Source organism: Amblyomma mixtum, chromosome 2, assembly GCF_055824585.1.
Source record: "Amblyomma mixtum isolate Tamu chromosome 2, ASM5582458v1, whole genome shotgun sequence".
Taxonomy (NCBI): domain Eukaryota; kingdom Metazoa; phylum Arthropoda; class Arachnida; order Ixodida; family Ixodidae; genus Amblyomma; species Amblyomma mixtum.
In genome coordinates, this window is record NC_143013.1 from 271337735 (window position 1) to 271364809 (window position 27075).

A 27075-nucleotide genomic window follows, 5' to 3' on the forward strand; every position below is an offset into this window, starting at 1 on the left:
GTTGCCGCAAACCACTGAAGTGTTGTGGCACCCATTCCTTCTTTCTTTTAGATTTTCTGAAGCCATTTCTTTTTAAGCTCTTATGAAATCAAGATGTACATGCCCATTGTACTCGTCATTTGTGTCTTATGTGTGTATATATTTCACAACAGAGCCATCTTGTTCTCCATTTCTTTGACTGTGTGTATCACTAAGATCACTAAAGAAAACAAAATATTTAAATCAAACAAAAATAATTTACTAGTTCTCAGCTTGGAACGTATTCCAACGCTCGCTCGTTATATTTGGTCCATTTACGCTTGCCACATATACACCACGCTTTGATCTTCAGGCTGGCCCAGCCTTGTCCCTGCATCTGAGTCTGTCGGACACCAACCTCTTTGGTCTGAGCTCAGCTGAGACGGGCGTGGTTGTCCGATTGGACAGCCTCAATGTGGACAGCACCAGTGCCAAGGTGTACGTGAACCTGGAAGGCTCTGCCCTGGGGGCTCTGCGCAACACTGTCCAGGTGCAGTGCACAGCTAACAGTTCTTTTTTTTTACAGTGTTCATGTGCTGACACCTCCACAAACAGTCCAGGCATCAGTCTTCACTTCCTGACTTGACGGACTTGTCGTTCATCTCAGTGCGGTGGCTGATAGGAAGTTAAATGAACGTTACCATACATGGATCGGGTGCTGTAGTCTGGAGAAGCTTCACCGTTCTTACACTTATCATAGCTTGCTAAACTAGATTGTATAAGTGGTCCACTGACCATGCATCATATTGGAATGTGATGCTTTGCATGGCGCAGGATGGGTATGAACAAATTAAACAAAGCATGCTGTGACATAAGAACTTAATTTATCCATTAACATCCTTCGAGCTTCTGTTTGGGGAGGTTTAAAAAGAGAACAATGGAGTGCTTCATCTCTGTTTATGTCCATGCATAGTATTAGTATGTTTGGTGCTGTGGTTTCTCAGCCCTGAATGTGTGCCGGACTTGTAGACTCCTCATTCCATGAATAAAAGTATAGTAATAAGTTGAGGTCTGCGACGTAATCGGCATATAAAAAATGTATAAATTCAATGATGTGACAGGAAAGCCATTTGCTGTAATTGTACACTCTGGTGTTACTTACGTTCACTGTATGCATTGTCACCTCTGACTAGCTAGAAATTAGTAACTATGAGAACTGACAAGCTAGCCTAATCATGAAAATGATGTGCAAGAATAAGCGTTGCTTAATTTTCGTTCTTTGGGCCACGTTTTGGTCATATTATAAGTTGTGGGTTGGCAAACTTTCTAATAATAGTTGTTATATTTTTAGTCTTACAGTTGCATACCAGCTTCAGAAATGAAATCACCAGCAGCTTACATAAAGAGCGCACGTCTCAACTACAAGCCAGATCAGAAGGTAAGTCATAAAAGTGGTCCTCAGGTGAATGCACTTCTGTTAGCTTGTAATGTAATACATAGGCACTCCAAGTAAACAAGCTTGCATTAATCGTTGCACTAACTGCACTCTGCAGCACAAAACAAGTGTTCAGCCAGATGTTTTATATGATTTTGTGTATCCTCATTTTATTTTATTTTATTTATTTATTTATTTTATTTGAAAGACCAAATGCAGCATGCAATAAGATACTTACCTTATTTGAAATGAAGCTGAAATTATGATAAAGTGGAAAAATTGATTACAGTGGGCGGGGCCGCAGACAAAAAGATTTTGTAAATTTTAGAAAACTGCAAAAGGACAGGATAAAAGTATCAATAAAGAAGTTTATGATGCTGTTATGTAAAAATAATGCAAATAACACTATAAAATAGCAGCTTGGTTCTTTGTTCTTTTGATAATTGATTAGCGTCACGGGATATGTATTGTGTTTAGTGTGGATGCTGTTTTATGAGGCTGTTTCTTTTTCTATTTTTTTTAGCAAGCTTAAATTATTAGAAAAAGTGCAGCACCGCACGCACTTCTATTAAGTTCTCCATTTCAATCAACAGGAGGTCCACCTGCAGCTGCTGGATGAAGTTTTGCTTAGCTGGAGCACAACGCTGCACATGAGCTTGGTTACCCTGGTGCAAGATCTGCAGGAGCTGAAGTCTTCACTCAAGAGTGAGTTGCTTAAGATTAGCTTGCATGTTTTTTCTCAGCAAAAGTCTTGTGATCGGTGAGAGGTTTGTTCTGTGCGTGACTCTCTGCATGGTGACGTAGATGCTTGCTTACAAGACAGTGGCTGTGTGGATAATCTTACAGTTGTTGGAGAATGCACTTGTTTTTACACATTAATTGCCTGACATGGTCAAAGTAGATGTTCAGTAGCATAGATTCAAGTATTGGCATAAAAATGCATGCAGTCTTGTAATCAGTCTTTCAAGGCAGCAGCTCAAGGTTTTTGGTGGCGAAAATTTAGTGGCGAAAAGAGGGATAGAGAGATTGACAAGAAAGAACAACACAGCACCTGTCCTGTGTTTATTGTTTTTGTATGCTGGTTCTGTAGTGTGGTTCAATACAAACTAGACTTATTGCAAGCAAAAAAAATTTGCACCCATGTGGCTAGGCAATTTGAAATCGAATTATTGTGGTTAATGTTTTCTTTTACTTGCCAGTGCTTATGTCACAAGTTTTAAAGATTCTTTCTCATTTTGCAACAGTTGCACCGAAACCATCGGAAAATGTGCCAAGGGTTGAAGAAGCAACTACTGAAGGCTTGACATTCAACATCTGCTTGCAAGGCGCAAACAGTTTTGAGTTCCGACTTTCAAAAGCTCACAGGTGGGACAGCAACGTCGCTCTTTGCCGCTTTAAATTTACGTACAAGCTTTACCTATCATATGCACTTAATTTTTATTAATTCGACACTGTCAGAATTCGTGAAATCAGTGCGAATCATTTGAGGTAAAATTTAGATGGTGCCTTTGATATTTGCAACACTTAACCTTCCTCCCCTCCTTCCTTTAAATATTCTTTCTATATGTTGTGGTAGTGACCTATAGTTGCACTGTAGTATAAATGGCATAGCTGTAAAATTAAAATTTTCACATGTAGAGTATTATTGAAGTTGCATTTATTAATCCTGAACAGATCAGATCAGATCAGTTGGTAGAGCACTGGATGCAAAATTAGGAGGTCGTGGGTTCGGACCCCACTAGCGGCATGTGGTTGTTGTTTCTTGTGCTTTCTAATCAGTTATCTCTAAAATAATTGCCCCATAATCTCCCATTGATGAACACCATAAGTTATTTAAAAAATCCCCTATGCTCCTTGCTTTCGGTGACCATTGGCTTCTGTCATGAACAGATCATGTGATTTAGTACACACATAGTATTTTTATCTTGCAATGATGCATCAACAACATAAGCTGTTTCCTGATTTTCGCAGCCTAAATTAAAGAAACATGGCATATTAGTACGTCAAAGGCCATAGCAGTACTGGTTTGCTTCACTTGCAGTTTTAGTATGTTGCAGAAGAATTGTGTGAATGCTGAACAAAAAAAAAGTCAATAGCTTTTTCACTGATTTGTTTCTTCCTTGCTGTAGAATCAAGTTTGTCATGTCAGACCTTCACATCAAGGCAAAACCAACGAGGAGATCAATCCACACTGAAGCCTTGGTGGTGTACTTTGATGAACACCCCGTGTTCAAGTTCCAGGTTGGTCTCTGGGTAACGAGCCGTTCTTATTTAGCCACTGCATGTGAGCATGCAGTTGGTTAACAATTTTAATCGAGTAACATCTAGCCGTAGTTTTAGATTTCATTCAATGCACTGCAGCAGTCAAAATATCCATGATTGATTCTGACTGATCTTCCATATTGTTAGTGCATTTCGTTACTGGATAACTGGATAATTACTGCATTGACTTTTTGACAAGCTTTTTTTTTTATTTATCTCTCGGACCTTTCTTTTTTTGGCTCGATGGGTTTTCGTGCATTTGCTGTTCATAGATAATTGCTGAAAAATCTTGTGTTTTTTTTTTTTGCTCTCTGAGGTATGTTTGTTGAAATCTTCTCCCAATCTCTATCCCCTTCCTTTGTTGTTAATAGCAAGTGCAGTATGCAGCCGTCCCATCAGATGAAAAGTCATCATCCATCAACCGTCACACAATAAAGGGGCTGACACAGCAGTACAACAAGCTATGGTAGGATACTCTCACGAGTTTACTTCCCTCTGCTTGGCTTTAAAGGTGCACTGAAGAGGATTCTGAACATGTCTTTTTGCCGCGGGAACTCGATCTACACGTTCCTAGCATTCTTAGAAGCAGTGACTCTTTGCCCTGTGTGGCCGATTTCCCCAATTAAATCGAATTAACGTCCGGCTCCCGCCTTTTTTTTTTTAATTCTGCCTCGTACGGTGGGCGGAGTCGGCCAACGCGTGGAGCGCCTTTCACCCAGTCCCGTGGAGGCTTTGCTTTCGCTTTATTTTGTTTTTTAGGTTTCCATGAATAAATAGTTTCATTCGCAGATAATATAGCCGCAAAATAAGCCCGAAGAAATAAAAATACGCGGGGACTATTTGCTACTACGGACTACTACGTATTACTCTGCCGACGGCAGAGCGGCAAGCCGCCACGGGACTGGGTGAAAGGCGCTCCACGCGTTGGTCGACTCCGCCCACCGTACAAGGCAGAATTTTTAAAAAAAAGGCGGGAGCCGGGCGTTAATTCGATTTAATTAGAGAAATCGGCCACACAGGGCAGTAAATCGCAGTTTCTAAGAAAGCTCGGAACGTGTAGATCGAGTTCCCGCGGCAAAAATACAAGTTCAGATTCCTCTTCAGTGCACCTTTAATAAACAGGGCTTTGCACCATGCCTCTATTGTGCCCATCTCTTTTGCAGATTACTATGAGTATCTGATTCATCAAGGCCAGTGTGTCTATAGCTGTACCATTTGCAAGCAATTTCAGATGTTCTGTAAACTACTCAACTAGTGACATCGAATGTTAATTCATCTGTATGTAATTTTACAGTTAATCAGATAAAAGTGTTATTCTGAAGCTCTGTCAGTGTTTCATGAACTCACTTCTTGTTGTTATTAGTCACACAATGCTGCAGCCGTTTATGCATTTCCTGTATATTAGTTATTGCCTCGTCATATAGTTCGACGCATCCTTTCTTTCTGTGCTAGAATGAACACTTTCTGGCTAGGGTTACATCTCACAGTTGGGTTTTCTTTTTTTTTTTATCACAATGCATCTGCATTTAGTAATTTGCAGAGACTATATAACCTTCTGGTCTCAGAAACCTTGCAAACTCTCATAAGTTACAAATAATTAGCCTCTCTGTTACAGCCTTTCATTTTCTTTCGAGTTCTGCGAAAATATTCTGGCAATTTAAGCAAGAATATCGAGAAGAAACTATTGATTTTTTTAAAACCTGTGTGCCATTTGCATATTAGCGTAAGAAATGAAATTGCTTCAGTTCAAAGTACAGGTTTCAAATCTTTATATCAATTATATATCATTAATGGTTCTTGAAAAGTAGAATGCATCAATTTCGTTGCTCTCATAATGATGCTCCGAACTGATGCTTTCGACAACATCGAGTGTATTAAAAAAAAGCACCCGTTAATGTGAGCATGTAATGAACAAATTTTCATTTTCTTTCATGTTTTAATTACCAAGAGTCAACTGTAGTCGTGCATAATTCTTCATTCTTGGCACGAGTGACACTTGTATTTGGGCTAGTCATTTCAGCATGAGAATAGTGCTGCAAAATTTTAACTAGAAACAACGTAGGACTTAGGATAGGTGTACATGTTCAAGCACTTGTGTGCCTCTCTCCTGCTTTCCTGTGCTGTTCTTCTCTAAAATTTGCAGCGCTCTTCATTTTTTGGACTCTTCTTGCGTGGTCCATAGGTGCTCAGATGTGTACAGGCAAAGAATGGAGCATAGCAGCTGTGACTGAACTGTATCCTAGCGCCCTCTAGCCAGAAATAGAGGAAGCGCAAAATGCTTATGTCAGTGAGCCTCCCAGTGCTCCACATACCTTCAATTTTGCAGACACTTGTGACGTAATGCTTTTTGAGCGGCACTGCTGCTGATATTTTGTGCATTGGCAGCACTGTTTGCTATGGCGTTTGGCACCTTTTTGTGTTGGTAGTCAACTCCTTGCATTTTTTGCACCATGGGAAGCAGGCACTTGTTGTGGCCACGCAGATTGAACAGCCCACACTCTGCTATTCATTTCATGCGGTGCTGTCTTGTGATGAAAAACAAAACAACGCCATTAAACAAATGCAGTCCTGCCGTGGCATTTCTAGTATTTTACTACACTTGCTGAATGACTGAATGACAGTCAAGTGACTGTTCATTATCTGCGACCTAAGGAAATGTCGTCTTCCCATGGCACAAAAGTCTAAAGAGCTTGACCACACAGAACGTCGCTTAAGGGACACTGGTCTTGAAAAGAAAATTTTTATAATTTAGTCATAGTTATGAAATTTTCAGGGCACATGTATTTTTGTGCGCTGATTCTAGATATGTCATTTAATTTCATTTAAAACAATTCCTTGAGCACTTATGCACTTTTATGCAAGTATTTTGCGGAGAGTTTTGAAGAAAATTTGCTGCAGGAAACTTGCTGAAATGTATGCCATTGGGTTCTCTTGACACCAAGGAATACAATAAGGGTAAAATTATTATTCTGCCTATCATAGAACTTGAGTTATAGGGTACTGAAGCTGCCACTTCAGAAACGGGAATACACACTTTCCTTCTCATTTCTGAAGCAACAACTTCAAAACTCTATAACTTAAGTTCTATGATAGGCAGGAAGACAATTTCACCCTTATTGCATTCCTTGGTGTCAAGAGAACCCAATGGCATACATTTCAGCGAGTTTCCCGCAGCATATTTTCTTCAAAACTCTCCGCAAAATTCTAGCATAAAAAGTGCATAAGTGCTCAAGGAACTGTTTTACATAAAATTAAATGAAATATTTAGAATCAGCGCACAAAAATACATATTCCCTGAAGATTTCGTAACTGTGACTTCCTTAATAAAAATTTTTTTTTCAAGACCAGTGTCCCCCCTTAAGTGTGACTGTAAACAGCACCACTAGTATATGCGCACAAACAATAGTTTTTGCCGCTTCAAAGATGCCACGTCGTTTGTGTCGCTGAAAGAAAAACATGTAGAGAGTGGATAAGGTCGTCGGCAGTCAGAGGCACACATGCACACTATGCATTTCGTTCCCTTTTGGCATGACTAAGTGGCATTAGGATCAGTTCAGCTGCAAGTTCTGTACTCCGTTCACTTCTGTCTACATATGTGCATCTGTTCTCCTTTATTCTGCCATTTATTTCCCTTGGCTTTTCAGTCATATATTTGTCATTTCACTGATCTTAGTATTTCATTTGCAAACAAATCAATAGTATGCATAACCTTTCTAATGTTTTTTGCATTCATTTTTTGTCTTGCAGGACTCTTTCCATAGATGAAATGCGGGTTGTTTTCCCCTACGACTACAACTTTGCAGAAGCTTTTACTGAGGAGGTAATGAGTGTGCATTGCTTGTTGCAGTTATTCTGTATTGCTTTGTGCCTTTTGCTGCAGGCTGTGAACATCATCAAGTGGATGAAGCTTGTCCACAAAAAGAAGAGTGTGCCCTTTACGGCTGATTCTCCACTTCCCTCTGACTTTTCCATCAAGGCCAGGGTAAGGCTTAGGACATTTTTCAGCACTCTTTAGAGAAATTAGGTTTTTTGATGAAATTGTGAACAAATGTTCCTAATTGCAGAAACAATAATATAACGAGATCTGCATCTGTGAGGCAATAACTGCTTTTTTTTATGTCTACTACTGGCTTGTTAGCTCTTGGATCATTCTTTAACCCCCTGAAAAAAGCATTTTTTTTTTTTTAATGTTACCAAAATGGTCATTTAGTACACATGCTGCCATCTGTCAGCAAACCAAAAAAATGCTTTGGACAAGTCTTGCTTGCCTTAAACCGGGCATGGAGTGCCAGAAAACACACAAGCTGGACTTGTCGTGGGCCAGTAATGACAGCTGCTATTGACGAGCCTGTCTTGTCCAGGTCCACTTGGGGTTTAAGGTGGAATTTCACGTTATCTGTGTTTTCGATGAAGGCAAAACGCAAAAACGCCCATGTGCTGTGCAATGTCATCATCATCATCATCGGCCTGACTACACCCACTGCAGGGCAAAGGCCTCTCCCATGTCTCTCCAATTAACCCTGTCCTTTGTCAGTTGCCGCCACTGTATCCCCGCAAACTTCTTAATCTCATCCGCCCACCTAACTTTCTGCCGTCCCCTGCTACGCCTGCTCTCTCTTGGAGTCCACTCCGTTACCCTTAAGGACCAGCGGTTATCTTGCCTTCGCATTACGTGCCCTCTCCAAGCCCATTTCTTCCTCTTGATTTCGACTAAGATGTCATTAACCCGCGTTTGTTCCCTCACCCACTCCGCGCTCTTCCGATCTCTTAACGTTACACCTATCATTTTCCTTTCCATAGCTCGCTGTGTTGTTCTTAACTTAAGCTGAACCCTCTTTGTTAGCCTCCACGTTTCTGTGCAATGTCAGTGCACGTTAAAGATCCCCACGTGGTCAGAATTATTCTGGACCTCTCCATTAGGACTCCTCCATTACGGCACCTCTTTCTACTTTACTCCCACTTTCCTCCCTTCCCTTATGGGGAAGTTCGAGTGTCCACCAAGATGTGAGACAATTACTGCGCCATTTTCTTTTCTCAAAAACCAAAAACCTATTTTTTTTTTATGTAACAGTGCACCTGGCTTCTGAAGATTGCGCGGTATATATGGTAGGTTGAAACGCTGACCACAATTTCTGCTAAAGTTTTTCTTGTGCAAACCTGGAGTTTAAAACAGTTGATTCATTCAACGTGGTGGATAATTATAATTGCCTTTGTAAAAAGCAGTTATCAGTCTACTCGGCTGGTCAACTCACTGTTGTGAGGGTCGGGTTCATTAGTGGCATCAGGCTTTTATTTTTACTATAGAGCTAAGCATGTATTGATGCAGATGTGTTATAATGCATTAAAATTGGCAAAAATGTAGGATGGACAATAGTAGTGGAGAACAGATTAAAAAATGTAATTTTTTATGTAAGGTCTAAGTGCTTACAGGTTAGCTTTAATGGCGATAAAATTTTAAAAGTTGCCTAAAAGCTAAGTGACTCACAATATGTTTTTGTTTGTGCCAGACACTGACCATAGAGCTTGGTGATGATCCTTTCGAGGTGAAACTAAGGAACAACTATGAGGTGAGAGCCTTTCTCTGTGCTAAATTGTTGTATTTGCTGAACCTAAGATGCACAGTTTTAAAAAGAGTGTTGAACTTGTATGCACACATTTTTTTTTTTCTGCAGCTGCTCGAGGATGAGTATCATGAAAGCTTGAAGAGGAAGAGGATGCTTGATGAGAAGATTGAGAACTACCGCAAAACACATCTCTTGCTGCCAGGTGAATTTGGTGGTAGCTTTGTAACTAATATCCAATTTTGACTTAATGTAACCTGTGCTGTCAATATATGCCTGCTTTTAGCTTTGGCTCTGTTTTTTACTTGAAGCTGTTGCAACACACATTTGCTCACGGAAGCAATAGAACCTTCACTCACTCTTTTGCTTTGCTTTGCTGCAGCATGATTTCTGCACCAGAGTGAATTTATTCCTTGGGGGGGTGATTTAGCCGTGAAATTTGGTCAATGTCAGCACTTTTACCTTATGATAGCCTTTAACTGTACTGACCAAGTGACATGACAACCTTTGTAATTGTACCATTCACAGAACTCCTCATGAGCTCCATGTTTAATTAAAATGTGACGTGATGACGGCCCCAAAATTTGGAGCTCTGTAAAGTGTTGTGTCATTTGTGGCAGTCAAATAAAAAAAGTTAAAAGCATGAAAAGCTCACATAAAGGACTTCGGACAACCTTCACTAGTAGTTGATTCATGAACTGATATGCAGTTCACTGTCTGCTAGCTTTTTAGAACCAGCTTTAGGGTATGGTGGGATTTTGAAAATTAGTTTGTGTAGCAAATATGAGCAAAGAACCCTTGAGTCTAACATGCTGTACTGCACTTGTACATGATCACACATGAAAGCATGTATCTGCCTGCAGCTTCCAAGGTGAACGAGCTGTATGCTAGCCTGAGCAAGAAAGATGCTGACATATACGTACAGCGCTCCAAGCAACTTTTACAAGGTGCACCGCTGCGCTCTCATCTCGCACTGTGGCACTTCGACCAGATTGAGGTCCTGGCTCTAGCCGACCCATCGTACCACGGTACCGAGGCTGTTGTCGAGGTCATGCGTCGGCTTGATCCTGAAAGGTGAGTGAGTAGCCGCTGTGTTTGCTCAATAATGCTGAGCTGCACCTCCGCCATTTCACACTGAAGCATTTTGTTTTTTTCTTTTGCCCAGTTTTTAAACTTATTTTTTTGTTTTAAGGGGTGTTTTATTAGATACTGCTTTGAACACTAAGCCTTGCCATTTCAGAGAAGTTGACATTATTTCTGGCAATATGCTGTGGGCACTAGCTCTGCAGCATTTTTCAATGTCTCATTGCTATCAAGCAACATTAAGTCCCACTCAACTTATCCAGGAAGTTAAGTGTGATTTAGTTGCTATTCTATCAAGCAGACTACCATTCAAAACGAGAGCATGGAAATAAGAGATCTCACTCAATTTTGAGGTAAATATATCATTACATGTTAGAATAGAAAAATGTAGATAATTTGTTCAAGTTTAATAAAACTGAGCATGAAGATGCTGAAATTCGTCCTAACATATAGTCACTGGCTCACGGTAATTGCCGGCCTAATTATTGTCTGTGTTCTGCTTTGCAGTAGACTGATGCATTCGGGGGTGTGATCGTAACCGTAATACTAAACGTGCTGAAGAGCTGCCGCGGTGGCTCAGTGGTTATGGCGCTCAGCTGCTGACCCAAAAGACGCGGGTTCAATCCTGGCTGTAGCGGTCGCATTTCGATGAAGGCGAAATGCCAGAGGCCCGTGTACTGTGCGGTGTCAGCGCATGTTAAAGAACCCCAGGCTGTCAAAATTATCCGGAGCCCTCCACTACAGCGTCCCTCATAGCCTGAGGCGCTTTGGGACGTTAAACCCCACAAACAAACATAATCATGCTGAATCCTGATGGTGTTTTTGACACGCAGCCCCTACCCGGAAGAGGGAATGCAGTTCTCTACCCTGTGGTGCCGCCGAGTGACAGGCAGCGTCAAGTCTGTCACGTGCCAGTTGCGTGACTTCCCACAGTTTATGGTCGACTGGCGTGAATTCCAGGTGTGGGGCACCTTGGCTGGGGCGGAGCAGGAAGCATCACCACGAGGTACAAAGTGAACTGCGGGCATTTCTTGCTCTCTTCTTTAGCCATTCATGCATATGGAGGCAATCCATTTTGTTGTTCATGTATAAATTCCTGTAGCAGTAACTGGGCTGAGGCTACATGGGCTTGTCTGTACCTTGGCTACACGGACTAAGTAATGGGCACTGTGCAGGATGTGCCATCTATGGTTATGGGATCCAACTAGATCTAGGTCCTGTAGTTTTGTGAATATGGGCCATCATTTGAGTTAAGGTGTGCCATAGCTATGACTGTCTCTTTTTCACCAATGGGAGAAAAGAAAGTCTGGTCTAAGAGTATTTCACTTTTCTGTGTGAGTATTGGTGTACTGATCAATCACCCGCTTATTAATCAGTAAGTCAGTCAAACGATTCTTCAGAAGCAGTTAATTGATCAACATTTGTTTATGGGTGCTTGGCAGAGATATTTTGTTGCCATAGTGGTAAACAAGCTTAATATGTTACTATTTTTTTTATGTTTATAAAGCGGGAAGATTCTTACGCATTATTTACAAGGAAGGCACGGAAGGAGAACTACTTGTTGAGCCTAAACACTATTGCACTGGTGCATTGGGTATACGTATCTATGTTTCTTGATATGTAAGTGTCACTTTACGTCTGCATTCCTGTCACCGTATCTGCAACTCCATTCTTTTGCACTGAAATTTCTATGTATTAAGCTTGAAATATATTTGCAGCAAAACGGAGCTCAACCGTGGAAGTTGGTGCACCATGGGGGAATATGACAGTGCAGAGAAGCATGCCATCCCTCAAATTCTACCATGACTTGACTTGGGGTGAGTGAGTGGGAAATGTCACACTAATGAACAGCAGAAAAAAAAAATGGAAGGGACACTCAAGCTCCGCGTTAAGCTCCCATATATGTGGAATTGGTCTCTCTCGACTTTCCATTCCTCATACTTGGGAGTCCTCATACCACTCCTAGCACAGTGGTGCAGCCACTGCCTTGCAGTGGCAGGTGCTACCAATGGTGGGGCCTGTGCGACCTAGGTCGCTCTTCCTGAGCAGCATCTTGTGACCAGTCATTAATTCAACTGCCTACCACGGTGGTCAGTTTGCTCACAAACCAGCGGGCAGGTTGTGATGATGCCACAAGGTCATGTGGCCTAGCTGGCCCACCTAGGTTGTTTCTCCGGGGATTTTTTCACTCATGACGACGACAACAACGGCGTTGAATGTTCTGCAAAATGGAAGCCTTAACACTATCCCATCCATCTTTGCACTTGGTTGTCGAGCTCAGTATTGCTGAAAAAAAAAAAAACACTCATTAAAACTGGTTAAAATACAGTGTCTGGTGCATATCAAATCTCTCGCATTACTCGGACAAAATGCATGAAGGCTGACTTTTCACGAATCACCTGCCGTTATGCTAAACGGAGTGACCCCACAAATTCTTAATATCTCATGCTGCTGGCCTCGGGGCAATCTAAAATTACCTGGTGTGCATTTTTAATTAATCCGTGCCACAGCTAAAACCTCTTGTGTGCACTGCATGCAGACCTCGGCTACCTGGGCCTGACGTATGGTGCCTGCTGGGAGCCCATCATGGCCCAAGTCAGCCTCTGCATGGAGAAAGTGAGTCGCCCGTCAGCTGATCCAAGCCCAGCATTGGCCTGGTGGGACAAGGCACGCCTGTTGCTGCATGGACGCCTTACGGTCTCGGCGAGGCATCTGGCCCTCTTCCAGCACGTCTCCATGGACCCTTACAATGACACCGAGATGTTTGAAGTGTCCTGGAGCGACGCCATTGTGGACTGGACGAATGGTATGTACTCTTGAGTCGGTGAGCTTATTTCTCTGCTCAGAGAATGTGAAAATAAATATTTGAGCGATGAAGTGAATGAAGAAGAGAAAAAAAACTTGACTCGCTGATTGATATAAACACACTGGTGGTTAGGATGAAGCAGTTCCGTGGCACTTCTGCGTGCTTTCAAAGCAGTCCCAAATTTAAACCAGTTTTGAAAATTGGCACACTGCTGTTTTTGCTGTTGTTATTAGTGGTGACAAAAAGTTGAACCTCATTTTAAGAAAATTTCAAATGATAAAGGTGAGAACTGAGCTGAGGCCACAACTAGGACTGACTGGCACTACATTACCTGGAAAGAACAATACGAACGCAGGAAAAAGGACCACGAGTTGCAAAGCACAGTGCTGAACTCAACCTATAAGTTTTTTCTACGATATAAAATATATCATTAGAAGGGGCAAATAATTATACATAAAAAATTTTCAAAAACAGGGAAAGAAAGATGACAATAGGAGACATTTATTTGCGGAATAGCGGCGCTTGTTCCTGGCATTTCAAACAAGCATAGAACATTATTTGTTCTCTGAGCCAGTGTGATCAATGATTGTCGGTACTTTTCCTCTTCCTTTCTTGAAAAACCAAAATTTCAGTGTACGACCAGATGGGTGAAATCAACATACAGTGCTTTACTAGAGCAGTGCCTTTTGAATGCATGTCATTTTTGGAATCTGAATGAATGTTCATTAATGCTCTTGTTACATGATTCCAGCACCTCATAAGAGCTGAAACAAACATACTGATGCTTCTGCTTGTTGATGTGCATGTATTCTGAGAAACACTTGGAATTAGATGTGAAAGTGAACGTGAAGCATGGTGAGCGTATTACATCCCTTACAGTTCAATTCACATACAATCGAGCCTAGATGTATTGAATTTGAAGGGGATCGTGAAATGGTTCGATATATCGATAATTCTATATATAAAAATGGCAATGGGAAAGCTTTTGTGTAACCTAGGAGCAAGAATGCATAGCACCCACGCTTGACATGTTCTTACAGCGACACCAGCATGCTGGCAGCACACCGCTCACTAGGCATTTCTATGTCTAACCTACTTCGCATTGAATCTGTAGTGGAAGATGGTTTGAAATTAGCCACTGCCTGTCATAAGATGTTTGATCATGTTACCATTAAACTATACATGTTATAATCTCATTAAAACTAAGGTACGGCTGGTTTCAGTGATGACTTCAGCAGCGAAGCATGTCAGGTGGGAGCCGTCGCAAGAGCTTGATTAGGTTGGCTTCACCGCTTGACAGCAATGTGGCATAGAAAATGAGTGCAAGAGACTTCAGGTCACCCTCAAATACTCCTCGTGTTCACCTTGTCACGCGGTTTCACAGCGCCAGCACTGCCAGTAGCTGCTCAAGGCTGCACAGTCGATCTGTCTCTGCGTGTGAAAAGGGTTCGAAGGGTGCCGTTATAAAAAGTGGCGCTTAAATGGTGCACAGCTCGGTATATCAAATGTTCTGCTGAATGAGGGTTCGATACACGCGAACAATAGCGCCATGCTTTTGCACGAGATTTTCAAGTGGATGTCCTGACTGTTGATATAAACAGTTTGGTTGGTTGGTTTGGTTTATGGGGTTTAACGTCCCAAAGCGACTAAGGCTATGAGAGACGCCGTAGTGAAGGGCTCCGAAAATTTTGACCACCTGGAGTTCTTTAACGTGCACTGACATCGCACAGTACATGGGCCTCTAGAATTTCTCCTCCAAAGAAATTCAGCCACCGCGGCCGGGATCGAACCCGCGTCTTTCGGGTCAGCAGCCGAGCACCATAACCACTGAGCCACCACGGGCTAAAATAATTCAGTACTATATATTCTGGGTTCAATATATCGGGGCTTGACTGCATAATTAATTGGCACTGGTTGCTTATAGTGTTAATTACTTTGTTTTGCTTCTTGCTTTATCAGTGCAGCTTGGGTCTCTTTTATGTGCCACTCAGTATACCAGAAATTATGCATGCTTTGTGTAGCAATGCGTAGCACTGTTAAACTCATGGTTTTTGTGAGTCAGCTCTGGAGCTGAAATGCCATGTCCAAAAATCACCCACTGATTGACATGATGTGAGATAATAGCAGCGCATCCATGCTCCTTTATTGAGCACAGACAAACCTTATTGATCATGGTATCTTTATTGAGTAAAAGTGAATGAACCATCACCACCTGATGTGAAAGCGCTATCACGAAAGAAACCTTTTGTGATTGTACATGGATGATGTTTTGATTATTTCTGACAGATTTATGTTTTCTTTTTCATCGCAACATGCTCGCAAGCCCAACATCTCATGGGCAGCTTCAATATTTGGCTCTTATGTTTCCAGGCAAAATTGTGATGAAAGGAAACCTGGGAATGTATGTCCACACAGCCTCCCGGTACAATGACAGCCGCCTGGTTCACATTCCCAACCTCAAAATCAGGTCAGTGCTGACTCATCGCTAGGGCCCGGAAATTTAGGCACTAAAGAACCCCGATATAGGCAGGCATCTAGGCACTAAAAAATATTGAAATAGGCGCTATAAAGCAAAAATAGGCGCTTTGAATAATACTCCTTATTCCTAAGTACAAGATTTGTAAGTCAAGCACGGAGCGTACGCAGTCCTCAACTGAAGCAATAAAGCGCATTCTCAGGTTTTCGAACTTGAAGCTCCTTCGGTTTTCGCTAAGGAAAACATTGTACTTTAAAAGGCTTCTTTTGACATCACATGAACTTAGTGGCGCGAACCTAAAACATGAGAGTTGATAAAGGCTTAGGCCTTCAGGTGATGTGGCCGTATAGAAAGTCTCTGATTTGGGAAATTGTTTCTAGGCATCTATTTTTTTCTACCAATTGTTGCATCTTCGTAGAAGCAGTAGCTTCCTTTCCTTCCAGTCTCCGCAGTGCTGCCGGTACTTCTGCCACTACCTTCAACGATTCGTCTATTGAGAGTCCAGCCTTTTCCAACTTTGTCATCATTTCCGTTAGCGATGAGTAGTTTGCACCAATGTATGTCAGGTCTCTTTCCAAACTCGCCTCTTGCTACACTTCGAGATAAACAATTCGTTGCATTACGTTCAAGTTACAATTCGAGAAAAACGTTCAGCAAGACCCGCGCCTTTTGTGTGTGCATCGGCACGCGCCTTTCACCATACACAGACAGATGTCTCAAGATTGAAAACGGCACCGGGGACCGAAGTGCCGGATTTAGGCATTTATAGGCAAAAAGTGAGGTTAAATAGGTAGTATTTAGTAAAAAATGACAAAAAGGCAGGCAACTGCAAAAATCCTCTGTTTAGGCATTTATAGGCATGTTTAGGCAAATGCCTAAATTTCCGGGCCCTACTCATCGCCAAAGCAAAAATTAAGTGCACATTAGGATTGTGTTTCGCATAGACGCATACACTCCGTATAAGAGAAAAGGTAGTTTGTTGGCCATTATTATGGCCAGAAGTTTCAAAAGAAGAGCAGCTGGTGCTGATTGTGGCTGCTGATGTCATTTCTCAGCATGAAGATGAACTGGCTCTGTGTGGGAAATCCATATGACCACCACAGCATCACACCCTATGCTCCTGACAAGATTCCCGAGTACTCAAGCAACCAGGTGAATAAGCTGTTATATTTGACTTTTCCAGGTGAAAATCTTTCCCAGCTCAACTGGTTTATGGAACAATTTCCAGCTGGTTCCAGTTGGAACCAACAGGAACCCAGCTGGTTCCAACTGGAACCAACTGGAAATTGTTCCATAAACCATTTGGGCCTGCAGGATATTTTGACACCACTGTTTTTGTAAAATTGTTATGGAGCTGTCATCTTAATGCTGCAATGTTTCATTACATCATTTTTTTTTTGTAAAAGTTTTGTTCCTTGAATGACATAGTGTGGTGTCATCATTTTTTATTTCACCACACAGGCGAAGCTATGGCAAGTACAATTGTCCATACGCCTGTCTAGAAAGCTTTGCCAACACACCAGCGATACACTTGAGTCATTTACGAGTGGCCCAGGGCTTGAAACAAGACCTTACTATACATGCACTTTTCCATGGATCATTTTAACTTCTCATATCCTTAAAAGAAAATAACAAGCAGTAGCGATTATCTTAAGTACGCAATAAAGCGCACCATTTGAGTGCTTTAGACAAGTGCGTGGACAACTATACAATTTAAAAAAGTCACTAGTTTGTTCATAAAGGATTGGGATCGTACAGACATATATGTCTGTGAGGTTCATGACTGTTCTTGATCACAAGCCCAGGTTATAAGTTGTGCATCACGTTTAAATCGAATACAGTAAAAGCTCGTTAATTCGAACTTCACGGGACCGGGAAAAACGTTCGAATTATCCGATGTTCGAATTATCGAATGGCTGCGAAAAAACCGACCATTTGCATTACGGTGTATGTAGGGTATTTACTCGCATAACGAACCCACTCACATAATGACCCCCCCCCCCCCCCCCCCCCGATTTTTGCCTAATAATAAAAAAAAAAGCGTCAGCCGTTGACACTTCCCTCCGTTTGGCACCGTCACGGCCCACAACGCATTTCTTGGCGGCGTGCCAAGACGCTGCGCAGCGATAACATCACTTTAGACGTCAGCTCCAGCAAGGGGGAAGCGAACTTTGGCAGAGTGCCAGCGCTTGTTGGGTTGTGCAAGCCTCGTTTTCAGCACCGTCACGGCCCCCAACGCATTTCTTGGCGGCGCGCCAAGATGTACGCAGCCAAGATGTACGCAGCGATAACATCACTTTTGACGTTAGCGAACTTTGGCAGAGTGCCAGCGCTCGTGCCGGCGTCTTGTTCGCGGCTGAGTGCGTGCTTCACGCTTCCGTTGGCGACCCACCGATGGGTGGAAGCATGGACGACACTCGCAGAGAAAAAAAAAAGTTTTTCGCTCGTAATTTGTAGCGCCCGTCCGAAGTCATAGCCTTCATGGGCGTTGGCTGGGACCGCGCTGACAGTGCTTATCCGTATTTTCGAATTAACGAGCATTTAGTGGCGAGTTCCGGAGGTTGCGCGGAAAAGAAGGTAGGCAGCCGCCAGCGCGGTCGCCAACCCCTTCCCTCCGGTGCAGCGGGCCACCGCGCCAGTGATGGCGCCATTTAAGCTTTACCCACTCTTCCAAGGTTTTATCTAGTTCCATCTTCTGTCCCCGTTTAGGACGTACGCAGTCTCTAACTATGCGGAGGAGGTGCTTTTTTTTTTTTGGCCAAATGCTGTGTGCCAAGCCGCCCAGAAGCGGTGGCGCGTAGTTCGAATTATCCGTAACAGAACCGACTCGCTTTCGAATTAACGGGCTTTTTTATACACAGATCTCTATGGAGCTTGGCCGGACCAAGTAGTGTAGTTCGAATTATCCGAAAATTCGAATTATCGAGTTTTGAATTAACGAGCTTTCACTGTATATCCAAAAGGCATGGCTGGCACCCTCATTGTCTGGCTTTAACTATACCTTCTGTATTTTCTTGTCATCTCTTGCATTGCTTTTGATCATTTTTGTCACGCAGTGCATCACTTCAAAGACATCCACATGTTAAAGAACACGTATTCGTAACTAATTCTCATAGCCACCTCAAGCCTCTTGGCCCTTTTTACCGGAAGAAACACCAAGTTGCGAGTTTCTTCAGAGTCACTAGTGTCTGGGATTGTGCATGATTCTGCTTAGCTTCTGTTTTCTTAATATCCACATTTGAGCCTCATTTCATGGCCACTCCTGGTTTTATCTGGATGCAGGTTTTGGGGGTACCAATTTAACGACTATTCCCAGCATTGTGATCAGGAAAAGTGCTATAGCTTGTGCCTCAACTTTGCAGGAACACGACAGCTACCGAGCATTCCGATCTCAGAACCTGAACCTCTCAGTATCCCTGGAAACAAAAGCAGTGGCACTGGAGACAGCAGACTCCATCCCCACCTTGCTAGTCTATAGTTCCACACTCAAGTGGCTGGAAGGTTTGAAGGTAACAGTTCCTTCTTACTGCTACTCCTTTGTTCCTACCGGGACGCTCTACAGACCAAAGTAGCTCAGTGAGATGTCATAATTAGTAAAGCATTCCTTTTTGTACATTTACTGCTCTGGGCTGATTACCGTGCCTATGTTATAAAGCTATATATATTATGAGGGAAATCACTGTCACTTTCCCATCCTTTGAGTGAGGGTGAAGAGTAAGCTTTACAGAACTAATGAAATTTTTGATTTATTGATTCAATAGTGTGAAAGGTAGGTCATTGGAGGTCCACTCCAATGAAATTCATCGGAGTTGATGAAGTACAGCTTGCATCATGTGGAATATGGAATCACATCATTTTGTCACTTCCTAGACAGGCACGGGCTGTGAGTATGAAGAATAGCTTGGCTAAGCTGCATTTGAACTGAATGCAGTGCTTATCATTGTTTCCACTGATCAAAACATGGCTCACATCTCTCAGTCAGCACTTCGTTGAAATATACAAGCAACTTACTTGGGAACTGAACATGAAGGTAGCAAGCCCCACTTACGAGCCTTCACGCACTGATAATTGGAACCTTTCCTTTGTGCGACCGTTAAAATGTTTACGGAAAACGCTTCCGTTTCTTGCTTTACCTGTGCACGGCAGGCCATCCTAAGTGGGCTTCCCAAGCTGACTCGTCGGGGCCCGCTCTTTGGCAACGTGAAACCACGGAAAAGCCAGCTGACACGGCATGTGCGCCAGCTGCAGCTCTCGCTGGCACTGCACAAGTTCCAAGTGTGCTACTGGACCTCACTGGCCCGGCAGCATGGCTTTGAGTTGCTGGCCGGCCGCATCCAGCTCAGCTCTGAGCACAGCCTCGTGCTGGACACGCTGCGCGATGGTCTGCTGCACAGGTCAGTTTTTGTTTTTTTGCTTCTGAGTTCAGAGCACATGGTATCAATTAGTGATGGCTCTGTGTTCTGGATGCTTGCAAACAGTATAGTACATGCACAGTGCTTGTGGCCTGCAAACTACAAGTGCTGAGAAAAAAAATGCCTGGGGCTTAGCTAAGGTTAAGCCTGGATATCTCGAAGCAAAAAGCTGCGGTGATCCGCGATAAACATGCGCTTGCGGCGAACGTCAAACGATGACGCATAGCGCGCGGCAGCGTGCGCCTGTTCTATTGGAAAGCGCGCCTTATATACCCCTCCTTTCAAATGCGCACTGCTGCGGTGAGAGGTCATACGGTGGCGAGGAGGAGAAGCGGCGGTGCACATGCGCAGTGGCCTGCGCCGTGCGTGACGTCACTCGTGCTCCGACATACGCCGGCTCACGCGAAGCGCAGTGTTGACTAGCGTAGTGAAGCTTTTCGCTTCAGGAAATGCTTATTCTGCGCACATCTAAATTTAATAAATAAGTGATGAATGACTTTAATATTGTAAAGCTCAAGAAAGCAAGACAGGAAGTTTGTGGAGCTACTGTGACTTGTAATTTCATGAAATAAAATAATAGATACATTTGCAGGGCACTGGAAATCACAAACTGGTGTTTGTCACAGTTACTGAATTTTTTTTTGTCAATTTTTTGCTCTAAGACTGGATAAATTGCATTATTGCTGTCATCAGTCATCTCATCGAAAAAAAAAAAAAATTCTGTCGCATAGTATCCGGACAACTATTTGTACAGAACCTAGTGTGCCAAGATTTTTTTAAACTAATGCACTACTTGATGCATTTGCCTGCTTTGGTGTCAGAATATCATTTTTTGGTTAACAGTAAGAAACAGAAAAGATAGTGTGTTTGAATGTTGTAGCGTCTGCATTTTCACTTCTGCTGAGCCATGCTTAATTGAGCTGTACTTTTGTGCTTTCTTTGTTCTGTTTACACGATATGTGGCTTTAACTGTTTTGGTGTCTGCCTGCTTTTCTCTTGTGCTGCCTCTTCTGTGAACACAGTTATGCAACCCAGAATCCAAGGTATGGTTCACAGCATCCACTGACACTTAGTACAAAACTTGGACAAAAGTTAGTACAAAAGTTCAGGAAGTGATATGGTGCGATGCAGGACTACTTTTTGGTGATAAACTGGATGTTCGTCATGCTTGCTTTGTGTAGAGTTTACATGGAGAGCAAAACACTTAGAAAAAAAAATAATATTTCAGCATTAATTAAAGAGTGAAGCTATAAACCTATGTCACTAGGATCTATATATAGCCTATGTCATAAGGGCCTATATTTTTAATGTCTCAGTAAGTGTTCTTAAGGCGCAACGCAGCTTTGAAATCCCAACAAAAAAATGGCCAAAAAAAATTGATTTTTGAAAAGTTTTGCATCCACTTCTATGCCTCATTTTTTATGCTCTCCCAAAGTTTCATTACTGAAATCGACCAGGAAGAACTCTACAATTTTGTTTTATGAACTGTGGCAGCTGTGTGTTGTAGGGAAACGCTCAAATAGTGGGCGTTTTTCTCCGTAATGGTTTCCTGCCTAAATACTTTGTGGAGCAGATTTCTTCTCAACTCTTGTATCTATTTTGACCCCATTTGTTTTGTAGCACTTCAAGGACAATAGTGCAGGTCAAGACATTCTTTTGTTTTTCAAGCTTATGGATTTAAAAATTAGGAGTAAATTTCATGTATGAAATTTTCTTCGCACCCTAGGTATGCCAACGAACACTGCATCATAAAAATTCAAAATCAAAATTTGTACTTTGCAAAAAAAATTATAAGAATTTCTTGATCTGTAGCAGATCAGTCAGAGCGCTGTGAATGTTGAACCAGCTTTGCGCCGCATTTTCTAAACTCTGCAGCCTTTTCTCAAGATTAAGAGGAAGAATATATATTGGAAAACAATTTTCCGGAGATTTAACGGTGAAATTTTGTGAGAGTAATCATAAAATCATTTCTAATATGCTAAAAAAATTTCATATATATACATTGAGAAATAAAAGTTTTTTGGTGAAAGCTGTGTTCCCCCTTAAATGTCTTTCGTCCTCATAAATTTTTCATCTCAGCGTCATTCTGTGCTATTAACAATTTGTATCTTATTTTCGTTGCCTTTCTTGTTTTCTCAACGTTGACTTTTCTAGCATTGCAGCTCTTTTCTTTGTTATGTTGCTTTGTTATATATCACGTGCCATGTAGGTGCGTAGCAAATGGTCAGAGTGATGAGTACTGTTCAGTTTTTGCATATATTGAGCTACGGGTTTCGTAGGATTTCAGTTTGCCATTCTAAGGCATTGTTTAAAAATCATGCTTGCACTGCATGCATTGCTGTCGCTGCAGACCACGCGCCAACTGGTCTGTGTCCTACATGAATTGTGAGCTGGGCGACAGTGAAGTGTGGCTCTACAATGCCAGCGCTGAGGCGGCCTCGAGCGAGCAGCCAGGAGCAGCCGCGGATGCTGGAGCTGAAATTTCAGGTGGTTCAACTCCAGTGGATGAGGAGTTTGGCCAGCGGCCCCTGCCACAAGTTCCACTGCCTCCACAGCGCAAGTGAGTGCCGTATACTTTTTGTAACAAGGTAACCATGTGGGCTAGTTGGTGTATATCAGACATAACTGCACCAGCGAAAGTACAAGACACCAGGAAAAGAACACAGGATAACAAAGGAACACAGTTGTTAGTCCAGCGTTGTCCTGTGTTCTTCTTCTCCTGGTGTCTTGTACTTTCGCTGGTGAAGTTATGTCTGATACTTCTTGTACTCTGCAGATTTGTTATAGTACTTTCGAGCTAACACTGTGCCATATCTTTTTTTTCCTGTTTTTTTTTGTTATTACTTACATCAGAATAGATAACAGCTGATATTTTCGGGCAAGGAAGCCAAAGGAAATAAAAGCTGTGGAGATGAAAAGAATGTGCAATTTAGGTTTCAAAATGTGAATAAAAGTGTAATGTTCTTGTCACTGTTAAATTTTTTTAATGCCACTCAGTCACGATAGGACACTTGCACATCAAATAGCTGCGACAAGTTACATATGCTTATCAGTAATGAGTGCTTCTTTATTCGCGAGTTCAGTTTTCAGGTGTGTCGCACGCATTTTAAATCTTCCGAGAACAGCTTTTTGGGGTTCGCATTATTTCAGCACACTGGCTACTGTACGAGTTAAAGCTAAACTTCGTAAAACTGGTGCTTTTCAAAGCACAAAGCATGGACAGCAGTGTGTGAGCCACTAGCCACTGACAATAGTTTGCAGCTGTTCAAGTTTTAAAAGCTGCAAGTTAGCCGAAAGGTTGCCCATAGTGCAGTGTTAAGTACAGTAGACTTAAATCATGATGCGTCTCCTTTGAGGTAGGCGTTTTTTATCATGTGTTGCTAATGAGCTCGGAGGCTCTGATTTTTTTTTGCTATTAATGAAAAGGTGTATTGTAGTTCCTCCTTCTTCAATTAGCTTGTTGAGCTTTTCTTGCTTTTGCCATTGTTCAGCAACACAACGCTGTGTTGATTTTAGCAGCACACAGTGTTGCTTGAAAGGAGGCTTGCCCACCCCGGTTTTGGTTTTTGAGTTCTTTGACCTGTTTTCCCAAAAACAGAAAGCAGAAATGCTGGAAACACTCATGGTTAAGGGAGTCCCCTCCTTCTCAGGTATTTCCTGAGTGTGGCTCGAGTGTCCTACGGCCGGGAGACCAAGGTGCGAGGCACTGCCGTCACTGCGCCAGAAGAGGACACCCCGGTGCACCTCTTGGTTGTGCACGGCCTTAAGGGCGCCTGGACCAAGCATAACAGGGACGTTGTCTTTGGCCTCTTCGACAGCTATGTGGATGCCAAGCTCCTTCGCCGCAACCTTTCCACAGAGGCCCTCAGGGGCTTTCGCGTTGATGGACAGCCCCTGACATCGCCCGAGCTTCGTCCTAGGCAAGGCCCTGCTTTTATCTTGAAAAAAAGTCTTCTAAAAAACTTCTCTTGCATTTCATTTTTTTGTTTATGTACTTTCCGTAACAGTTCCGCAATATGCGTTTCAAAACATAAAAATTACATTCGCATATTAGTTTCTATTTTGTACATCTTCCACCATGCAGAAGTTCACTAATTAAAATGTGAAGCGATTCCATTGCACTGTAAATATAGAGAGATATCAAGTCCAGTTCCCTGCAATGAAAAAGCATTGTGTGCTGGCGAAAATTTTCCCAAATCAGCCACGATGGTGTTCTGGCATGCACAATGCAGTCCCCGGCCTGCACGCAAGAGCACATCACCGGCTGTGTCAATGCTTCAGCAGCTGGAGTCTTCCGGCCCCAAAACGGTGTACACAGAAGATGTCGAGGGGGTTACCGTGGAAGAACAGCTCCATGGGGTTGCTGCTTGCCAGACTGATGACGTTCTCCACAAGAACTGGTCTGTTGAACTCGTAAACAGCCAGGTAAGGCTTTAAATAGCAATTTCCAGTTTTTACGGCTGATAGTGATCATAATATTGATGATAACAGCATACTCAATAATCAAAGCTGCAGTGCACTAATGGTGCCCTTCAGTTAGCAATTTAGCATGTAGTCCCTGCATGAAAAGCAGTTTGTCTAAAATGTGCATGTGTCATATGAAATAGGGGAATGCATTGCCTTTTCAGTTACATACGTGGTAGGAACGTATGCATGCCACTTGAAGCATAGTTTGCAGCTAGGTTCTACTTGTAACGTTTAGCTAGTACATTTAACTGCTTTCAGTGTCCATATTGTCAGCCGATGCCGCATATGCTTTAGTATCAGCTGCCTTTCTCAATGTTTGGTTTGGTTTGGTTTATGGCGTTTAACATTCCAAAGCAACTCATTCCGTGAGGGATGCCGTAGTGGAGGGCTCCAGATAAATTCGACCACCTGGGGTTCTTTAACTCTTTCCCTACCGCGCCCATTGAGCATCGTTAGCCCGCTAACGATAATTTCATGCCCCGATTTCAAAACCTTCTACGTTGCTAATGACCACGCTGCAGATGTAGTTTGTAGGCCAGGAACCGAAGTTTTGTTTCCGATGTAGTTTTCTTTTGTCTCGCGAGGGGGCACTTTTTAACACGCTGCGAAGAAATGAAGACGCGGACCTGCGCTCATTGCCCGCCATGTTGCCCGCAGATGACTCCTTCGCCGCTCGACTTCGGAGCCTTCCGCGTTGCTTACAGGCACGATGCGCATCTGGCTTGTAGCCGGAGAACTGAAGTTTTGTTTCCGATGTAGTTTTTTTTTTGCCTCTACAAACGGCATTTTTTGAAACCACTTCGAAGATGTGGTACCATCGAAGTCGCTTGGTAGCCTCCGCATGCGCGGCACGCGCTCTAAGACATAGCAAATCTCAGGACTCCGTTTCGTATGCGAGTGATTTAATCGACGTCCTGTGCAACAACGAGCCTGAAAATGTTGCAAGGTGCTGTAGATGATTCAGTTTTCACATCGGTGATGATGGAAACCAGCCTGAAACACAGGCGGCCGCGCTCCGATGCACAACGATACGGTTTCCAGTTATTCTTTTGTGGCAACAATAGTATTCAAGATAGAAATGATTTTTTTTTTGCAGAGAGTAGCCAATAGACAAACAAACATTTTGCATCTTTCCGAAAATTTTTAATCGAAAATTTTAACATTTTTTTCTTTTAATATACAAGCGTGTTTTTGCAAGTTTCGTTGAATTTTTTTCTAAAGTCTCGTTTTTAGCAAATAATAAAATTTTTTGTTGCAACATGCAATTTGTTGTTTAAACGTATATTAATAGAAAGCACCTTTATTCAGCTCTGTTTTTAGGTATTTCAATCATTACTGAAGTCAGTAGTTTTTACAGAAAAAAAAATGTACTGAAACCTTCAGAAAATGGTCATTTCGCATTTCGCCTCCATCGAAATGCGACTGACAGGGGTGGGATTGAACCCACGAATTTCAGGTCAGCAGCCAAGCACCATAACTACTGAGTCATCGCGGCAGCTTTTCTCAATGTAAATAGAATAATATAGACTTTTCTGGAGTTATACTTTTTAATAAGTTTTTCTTGCATGTGTTGACTTTGTCTATCCTGCCTTTTTCTTCTATATTGCTGTTCACACTGCCTTTCCATCCCGAGAGGTTTGCGTCAACATTGCTTCAATCCACAGCTGTGCCACAGCACTAGTGCAGGAAATTTCAAGGCCTGGAAGTTAAAGCTTTGCATTGTTCTGGCATTCCCAGGTAATGCTTCGTGGATGTGAGACGTCTGGCTATGTGATTGTGAGTGCAGCCAAGGCAGAGATCCTGCAGCGGGTGCACACACCTGTGTGGAAGGAGAATACCCTAGTCTCAAAAACCACCTGGATGGGATCTCTTGAGTGCATGCAGGTGGGTGCCTCCCATCTCCATCACCGTGAAGCCTAGAATGAAGTGACCGACACAAGATGAGAGTTTCTCAGTGGTCATAGCACATAGCTTGGCTTACTGCGTCATAAGTAAGGAAACATGGAGCATTTCAGGATGCATAACATGGCTAACAAAGGCATGACTGATTGAGTGGAAGGCTCATCTGATTCTTTATGTGCCATAAAAATGGTGTGAGCCTTGAGGCATGCCATAATAAACTGTTCCAGGTTAATTTCAACGATTTGGAGCTTTTTAGCATGCACCAAAATCTCATTAGATGAACAGTTTTCAATTTTTTCCTCCACCAAAATGCAGCCACTGTGATTGGTATCGAAACCATGAGCTCATGATCTGCAGCCAGATGCCATAGCCATTGAGCCACCATGGTGAAAAAGAAAAGCACGATGGGGCACCGCAGTGAAGCACTGTATGTTATAGACAAGTACAATTCAGCATGGCTAATTTTGCTCCAGTGAGTGCTATATTCAATGGCATTACCTACTTACACTTGGAGAAATTAAGTTATTAGCAAGGGTTTTCTCTTACTTCGGACATTTTAGAAGCAGTAAAAATAAGTCACTGATGACATTAGGGAGTTTGGAGATAGGGGAACCGTAGCTGGAGCAGGACAAGGTTAACTAGAAGTCAGTGGCAGAGGCCCTTGTCCTGTAATGGACGTAGCAAGGCTGATGGTGATCTTGATTTTGGTGTAT

At 42.5% G+C, this 27075-nt stretch overlaps 1 protein-coding gene across 4 annotated transcripts in view; it reads left to right on the forward strand.

The window, feature by feature from the left end:
* The window catches only part of hob (bridge-like lipid transfer protein family member hobbit), a 61823-nt gene that overhangs the window by 21820 nt on the left and 12928 nt on the right, over positions 1 to 27075 (forward strand). Inside the window, exons 17-39 of one of the 4 annotated variants that reach the window (XM_089574000.1) lie at positions 332 to 508; positions 1310 to 1396; positions 1987 to 2098; positions 2638 to 2758; positions 3523 to 3646; positions 4027 to 4121; positions 7403 to 7475; positions 7536 to 7637; positions 9163 to 9222; positions 9328 to 9421; positions 10080 to 10290; positions 11133 to 11305; positions 12018 to 12116; positions 12839 to 13105; positions 15476 to 15572; positions 16637 to 16733; positions 18944 to 19090; positions 19728 to 19975; positions 21016 to 21036; positions 22344 to 22553; positions 23644 to 23913; positions 24226 to 24418; positions 26198 to 26344. In XM_089574000.1, the coding sequence (XP_089430126.1) occupies positions 332 to 508; positions 1310 to 1396; positions 1987 to 2098; positions 2638 to 2758; positions 3523 to 3646; positions 4027 to 4121; positions 7403 to 7475; positions 7536 to 7637; positions 9163 to 9222; positions 9328 to 9421; positions 10080 to 10290; positions 11133 to 11305; positions 12018 to 12116; positions 12839 to 13105; positions 15476 to 15572; positions 16637 to 16733; positions 18944 to 19090; positions 19728 to 19975; positions 21016 to 21036; positions 22344 to 22553; positions 23644 to 23913; positions 24226 to 24418; positions 26198 to 26344 (3225 nt within the window). The remainder of the gene's footprint in view (positions 1 to 331; positions 509 to 1309; positions 1397 to 1986; positions 2099 to 2637; positions 2759 to 3522; positions 3647 to 4026; positions 4122 to 7402; positions 7476 to 7535; positions 7638 to 9162; positions 9223 to 9327; positions 9422 to 10079; positions 10291 to 11132; positions 11306 to 12017; positions 12117 to 12838; positions 13106 to 15475; positions 15573 to 16636; positions 16734 to 18943; positions 19091 to 19727; positions 19976 to 21015; positions 21037 to 22343; positions 22554 to 23643; positions 23914 to 24225; positions 24419 to 26197; positions 26345 to 27075) is intronic. The other 3 variants (XM_089574001.1, XM_089574002.1, XM_089574003.1) reach the window with 3 other exon arrangements.